This window comes from Physeter macrocephalus, chromosome 18, assembly GCF_002837175.3.
Source record: "Physeter macrocephalus isolate SW-GA chromosome 18, ASM283717v5, whole genome shotgun sequence".
Lineage (NCBI taxonomy): Eukaryota > Metazoa > Chordata > Mammalia > Artiodactyla > Physeteridae > Physeter > Physeter macrocephalus.
The window spans coordinates 65085316-65092785 of NC_041231.1; the positions used below are offsets into that span (position 1 = coordinate 65085316).

Here is a 7470-nt window from a genome sequence, read left to right on the forward strand (position 1 = left end):
AAAAAAAAAAAAAAAAAAAAAAAGTTAAAAACAAAACAAAACAAAAAAACTGATGGATTTGGTTAAATAAAAATGAAATATTTATTTTTAAAAACTGAAGGATGCCTATTGAGATCATAGTTCTATGCAGAGTAATTGGGAAAAAATAAAATATATGGTCTAATTCTTGCAGCAATTTCCCACAAGAGAGAAATGAAATCAAGCATAAATCCATTAATAAGCATCATTGGAAGACAAAGTTAATAGACAATAGATTGGGCTAAGATATTTGCAAAATCTAAAACCACATGAAACTAATTTCTACAGTAGATATGGTATATGCGCCAATCAATAAGAATAGAACAGGAACCCACCAGAATAGCCTAAGAAACCCAACAGAAACTATGAAAACTCAATAGAGAAATGGACAGTGGCAGAGACCGCTGGCTGTCACCAGGTATTTGTTCTCCCATTCTTCTACAGTAATAGGTTTTTAGCTCAGCAGGTAGGTGTCAGCTAGATTACATTTCCCAGACTCCTGGACAGCTCAGTGTGGCTTATGTGACTAAGCTTCCACCAGTCAAATAGGAGTAGAAACAATGTGTACCACTACTGGGTCATGACCTTAGGAGGAATGGGCTGGCCTTCTCCTGCCTGAATTCTGTTTTTGTTGGCAGAGAGGAAGGCATGCAGGTGGGAGCTGGAGCAGTCACCTTGACCCAGAGACAGAGGCTGTGTGTTCAGGAAGGTAAATGAACAAGATAAGAGGGATCCTCAACATTTTGGCACTGCTACAGCAACCAGGACTGCTCTTGCTATTATGTGAAAGGGAAATAAACCTCCATCTTTTTACGCCGCTGTGATATTTGGGTCTTTGTTACAGCCTTTGCAACATGCATCTTAACTAATGCAGATTTTGGTACCTAGAAGCCGGATACCCAAAACTTGACATATGTTTGAATTACTTAGAGGTCAGGTTATGGTCAAAAAGAGCAAAGGTATAACATGCTGGAAGGTTGTTGACTCTTGTTAGACCTTGGTGATGACACATTTGCTAAAACCGTCAACTGCAATTCCTTGGAAGGCGCACCATGTGCTTATTGAGCCTGGAAAAAAAATGTCTGTGTGTATCAGTGACTTCTTGTCAGTGCTAGCTAGTTTGCAGAAATGGAAGGCTTTCCCCTTCCGGCTGCATTTAGAATGTAGAATGCAATTTAAAGTGAGTCCAGTAATGTTAAATCTTCAAGGTTTGAAAAAAACAAATGACGTCTACATCTAAATTGCAAGAGATAAGAAAAAAAGCCTGTGAACTCAAGGTTTTCTCAAGAGCTTCTCTTTAAGTGTTCTCTGCCAGACACTGAAATCCATCCCAACGGTAAGTCTCAGCTTCAGTGCATTATCTTCAAGCTTTTTGTTTCATATGGCAATCAAGTCACTGCCAAAAGTTGGAGAGAAAAGAGGCTGAGCAGTCATAATAAAAGAGGAGAGTTTTCAGGCTTATTTATGACCAAATAAGATCTTTGGCTGTAGTTACTTGCAATGAAACCAAACAGAAAGAAACAGTTTGGAAAGCTATTAAGTTTTTGAGAAACACAAATTGCAAAAGAAACCATACTACTGGCCTGCTAGAGCAGGTGACTATTTTGCCCTCAAGGAACCACAGGACAACCGCCCCCCCCCCCAACCTGCACCAGAAAATAGAAACAAGATATCATTTTCTCCCATCAATTGCCAAATATATGAAATAAGGACATAAATGCTAAGTGTTGGCAGGGAAGCACAACATGGAACCCCTTATGCACTGCTGCTGGGCATGTGGACTGATGTGGACATTCTGGAAAGCAATTTCATTGTCATATGAAAGCCATTACTCACCCTTCTAAGTGTTTATTCCAGAGACATTCTCACGCTGTTTCTTAAATGGACATGTATGCGGACATTTATTTTGTCATTGTTTGTAGTACCAAGATGCTGGAGGAAATCTAGGTTTTCATCATTGGAGGAAAGGATAAGTAAAATGATGCTATGCTTTGTTAGACACAACGTATCATATATAATAGCAATATAGATGTTAAAAACAGTGCTGATTGAAAAATCAAACAGATTGAGCTATATATTATGATACCAATGTACTACTAAATGATGTGTGAAATGATGGTGCCATAAGGTTGTACAGTGCAGCGTGATTTGTAAACAGAAAAAGATTGGAAACAAGCCATATCCATGCTAGGGGACAGTGGGTGATGATGTACAAAAGAGAAAGTTCTTTATATACTAATGGAAAGATTGTCAGAATAATTAAGTAAAAAAGCAAAGTACAAAGCAGCCTATCTAGTAAGTTACTTTTTGTGCAACAAAAGAGGGGATAAGAATATCTATATTCATATTTGCTTTATTTGAACAAAGAAATACTGGGAGGATAAACAAGAAAGCCATAAATGTGGTTGCATGTGGTAGGGGGCCAGGAGGCAGGAACAGGGCGGATGGGGACAGCTGTGTGGGAGACTTTTCACACACACGCTATGTAGATATACAGATATATAATTTTTAGGCTTTTGATTTTTTTATTACTCAAAAAAGCTTCATTTTAAATTTAGCTTTCTGACTCTGTGCTTGTGCCTTCAACACTTTCACAAGGATTTTCTGCCCCTCTGTAGGAAAGCATATGTGACCGGTCACGGACATGCTTAGCAGACATGGACCCACCATGGGCCCGGCTGACATGTTGTTTCATTTCAGGAAACCTCGTAAGAACTTTAGGTCACGCAACAACTTCTCAAAGTCGGCCTGGGCACATTCCACACGCAGATTTTGGTGCTTTCCCAACCTTCTGGGTTTAAGAGTAAACAATTCTATTGCCAGGGGTTTGGGACAGCCTCAGAGGCCGTGTTGTGGGGCAGCCTAGGATGTGCGGCATGCCAGATGCTGGACCGTTCTCAGTACCTCCAGACACTGTCCCCGGAGAGTAAAATATATTCTAAACCATGAGAATGTACAGTATGTATTTTAAAAATTAAACGTAAATACATGCACATAAGCACTCCATGTATTACAAAGACACACAAATAAAAAATAAAGGATAAACAGGTGGATAGTTTGTCCAAAGTGTAAGAGGAGAATGGGAGTGGGGAATTCAGATCAAAAAGGAATAAATGAATAAATACAAATAAGAAAGGGGCCCTGGCCAAACCTGTGATGAGGATGGGCTGCAAACTGGAGTCAAAAAAAAAAAAAAAAAGCAGTAAATTTTAGAAGAGGTGTTCCAATTTCTCCAGTGGTTTTGGGAGGAAAAATATTTTCTGACAGTTTGCTGATCTTTAATGTCCCAGGATATCAAGGAAAGTTTGAACAATGTATAATTGGCCACACTTCAATAGAAGCTGGTAAAATGGCTTGTGAATATGTTTCTAATTCAACTTGTTTAACATTAAAAAGAGAACATGAAATTTTATTCCTTTAGTTGAATAAAGAATTAAAGGGAAGAATCCATTAATACAAGAGGGGGAAATGCACTAAAAAATTGTGAAAGGAATTATGGAATTATGGCAGAACAAGGGAAGAAATTACCACCACAACAGCAGCACACCAACCTGCCCTTTATCCAGGTCACTGTTCGCATTCTCTGAGTCCATCGTCTCCGTCCTTTTCCTCTTTCCTTTTCTAAGAGCTTGGGTATTGGTAATTTCCTCTGTTTGCAAGATCTTCTGCATTTTCTCAGTTAGTTACCAAAGGTTTTCTGAAATTGTAGGAGGAGGGAATGCCCATGAGATGGTGCTACTCTGGATGTAGTCCAAAAGTTAATGTTTTTCCTTAAAATGAAAAACAAACAAAAGGATCCATAATATGTTTATAACTATGTTTCATAAAGGGACTAGCCACTCAAGTAAATTATTTTACTCAATACTTCCTGTCATTCTTTCTCCCACTGGCTAATTTAGGACACACTTTCACTTGGTTCAAAATCATGAGGATATCATGTTTCCAGAATGTGGGATACAGGAAGTTGTCATTTATAAAATCAAATAGTATAAATTTTTTCCATCTCTTCAAGTTTTTTCTTGTCAATCAGTTATGAGGAGTCTAAAAAACAAAGTAGAAACCTTATAAAATTATGCAAATGATTTGAGGACTGAAGTTATATAACTTTAGGAAAAAGACATTAATAATAGCAGCTCTAGGGACTTCCCTGGTGGTCCAGTGGTAAAGAATCCACCTTCCAATGCAGGGGATACGGGTTCGATCCCTGGTCAGGGAACTAAGATCCCACATGCCGCGGGGCAACTAAGCCCACGCACCACAACTACTGAGCTCACGCACCTCAACTAGAGAGCCTGCGTGCCACAAACTACAGAGCCCACACTCTCTGGAGCCTGCGCGGCACAACCACAGAGCCCACGCGCCCTGCAGCCTGTGCACCACAACTAGAGAAGAGAAAACCTGCTCGCCACAACTAGAGAGAAGCCCACGTGCCTCAACGAAGAGCCCGCGCACCTCAACGGAGATCCCGCAGGCCTCATTGAAGATCCTGCGTGCCGCAACTAAGAGCCGACGCAGCCAAAGAAGAATAAAATAAATAAATGAAAATAATAAATAAATCTTTAAAAATAATAATAGCAGATCTCATCAGGACCAAAAATATTCCAAGGGAGATCAATAAGAATGGCCTAGAGATTTGTTGTTTTTTTTCTGAAAACTCTAAAGTTTTGAGATGGAAGATTTTCTTTGGTGTAAACTTAAGAGTAGCACCATAAAGAATGCAAAAAAATCTCAAAGGCAACAATGCATTTCATAAAAATTTTAAGGTAGAATCATTTTTTCAAAACCGGATAAAATAGATGATTGTTTTTAGGTTTAATAGTTTTGAAATGATCAAATCTAGCTTTTGCTGTGTATGGATGATTCAACACTTTTGGTCATAGCATCTTTTTTTTTTTTTTTTTTTAATATTTATTTAGCTGCCTGTGCCGGGTCTTAGTTGCGGCACGCAGGATCATCCTTGCTGCGTGCGGGATCTTCACTGTGGCATGTGGGATCTAGTTCCCTGACCAGGGATTGAACCCAGGCCCGCTGCATTGGGAGCATGGAGTCTTAGCCACTGGACCACGAGGGAAGTCCCTGTAGCATCCTTCTTACTTGCATATGTTGGCTTGTTTTCATGAAAAGATATTTAATTCTAAATAATAAAACTTTATAGAAGAGACTAGCTTAAAGGGAGTTCGACAAATACGTGGATTGTTGAGTAGAAGGTAACTATACTCTTTGCCAAATTACACCAAGTAATCCTTTTAGAAAATATGGTTATTTTACCTATTTTAAGAGAAATTCATTATTCTCTACTCAAAGCATAAAATTATATTTAGTCTTTCCAAGATTGCTTGTTGTGACTTTTTGAAAACTTACTTTATGTTTGCAAATACATGAATAGTGCTTCAGCTAACACATGGGACTGGACTGTAATATCTAACTCACAAATATCAGAGATCTTACTTAGTATCAAGCTTTATTAATAATTTCAAAGATACAAGCAATCAAAAGGCACAGGCAGAATGGGGAGGTCTAGGACATCCTGGCTTTGTAGGTTCTTCCTTCTAGAATAAGAGGTGAGGCCTCTAACTGAGGTTTGGGGGTCACCTCACACAGTGGGTGTGTTTAAGTCGTGACACTTCTCCATTTTATACCTCAGAGTTGTACAGCTTGCATGACCTTCTCCAGGGAGTTATAAATCCATAGATCCTAGGTATGTTTGCCATAGGCAATTTAAAATCAGGGATACAGAGTTAAGAGCATTCCATAGACAAAAACTCCACTTGTAGCAAATATCATTCATCTGCTTACTCAGAGCAAGGTCAACACACATTTTCTGCAAAGCGTCAGATAGTACATATTTTAGACTTTGCAGGCCAAGGGGCAAAATCAAGGATATTATGTAGGTACTTATAAGAAAGAAAATAAATCTTCACAAAATTTTCATTCATAAAATTGAAACTATACTAATAATAATTGAGTATAACTTTTTGTCAGACAGGCCTACAAATGAGACTGGAATTTTAAAAAAATCTTGTTTAATTAGGGTTCAAAGTGTTCCCTGCCATCAAAATTATTGGCAAATGCTCACTTGCCAATGCTGACCCATTATGAGATTTTATGAATTTTGTGACCTTGGGTTAGGCAATGATTTCATAGATATGACAACAAAAACATTATTTTCACAAATGATGCCATCAAGAAAGTAAAGACAACTTACACATGGAAGGAAATATATGAAAATAGATCTCACAAGGGACATGAATACAAGATATATAAAGAACTCTTACAACACAATAATAAAAAAGACAGGGCTTCCCTGGTGGTGCAGTGGGTGAGAGTCCGCCTGCCGATGCAGGGGACACGGGTTCGTGCCCCGGTCCGGGAAGATCCCACGTGCCGCGGAGCGGCTGGGCCCGTGAGCCATGGCCGCTGAGCCTGCGCGTCCGGAGCCTGTGCTCCGCAACGGGAGAGGCCACAACAGTGAGAGGCCCGCGTATTGCAACAAACAAACAAACAAACAACAAGAACAAAAAAAGACAAATGCCCCAGTTTTTTAAATGGACAAAGGATTTAAACAGACATCACTTCCAAGAAGATATATAAATAGCAAATAAGCACAGGAAAAGAGGCTCAGTATCATTAATCACTACATTAATGCTCATAAAAACTACAATGAGAGGCCTCTTCATATGCACTAAGATGACTATAATCAAAAAAGACAGAAACAAAAAGTTTTGGTAAAGATGTGGAGAAATTGGAACCCTTATATCTTGCTGGTGGGATTGTAAAATAGTGCAGGCATTTTGGAAAAGTGGGCAGCTCTAAAAGTTAAATATTACGTCATCATATGACACATCAATTTCATTCCTACGTATATACCCAAGAGAAGTGAAAGCATATATCCATACAAAAACTTGTACACAAACCTTCATAGCAGTATTAGCCATAATAGCTAAAAAGTGGAAAAAAACAAATGTCTATCAACTCATGAATACATAAATAAAATGTGGTGCATCCCTGCAGTGAAATATGATTCAGCAATAAGAAGAAATGAAGTTCTGATACATGCCACAACATAAATGAGCCTTGGGAACTTTATGCTAAGTGTAAGACATCAGTCCCCAAAGATCACACATTGTATGATTCCATTTATGTAAAATGTCAAGAATCGTCAAATTTATAGAGACAGAAAACAGATTAGTGGTTTCGTAGGAGTGAGAGATTGGGGGATGGGGGGAGGAATGCCTGCTAATGGGTTTCTTTCAGTGGGGACAAAAACATTTTTTAAAAATTGGATGGTGGGGGGCTTCCCTGGTGGCGCAGTGGTTGAGAGTCCGCCTGCCGATGCAGGGGACGCGGGTTCGTGCCACGGTCCGGAAAGATCCCACATGCCGCGGAGCGGCTGGGCCCGTGAGCCATGGCCGCTGGGCCTGCGCGTCCGGAGCCTGTGCTCTGCAAAGGGAG

At 39.4% G+C, this 7470-nt stretch overlaps 1 protein-coding gene across 1 annotated transcript in view; it reads right to left on the minus strand.

Annotated features, from left to right (window-relative positions):
- BEND6 (BEN domain containing 6) overlaps window positions 1–7470 on the minus strand; it is a 50949-nt gene that overhangs the window by 28187 nt on the left and 15292 nt on the right. The window contains exon 2 of the mRNA XM_007119163.3: window positions 3570–3715. Within this exon, the coding sequence (XP_007119225.1) occupies window positions 3570–3689 (120 nt within the window). The 5' untranslated portion in view covers window positions 3690–3715. The remainder of the gene's footprint in view (window positions 1–3569; window positions 3716–7470) is intronic.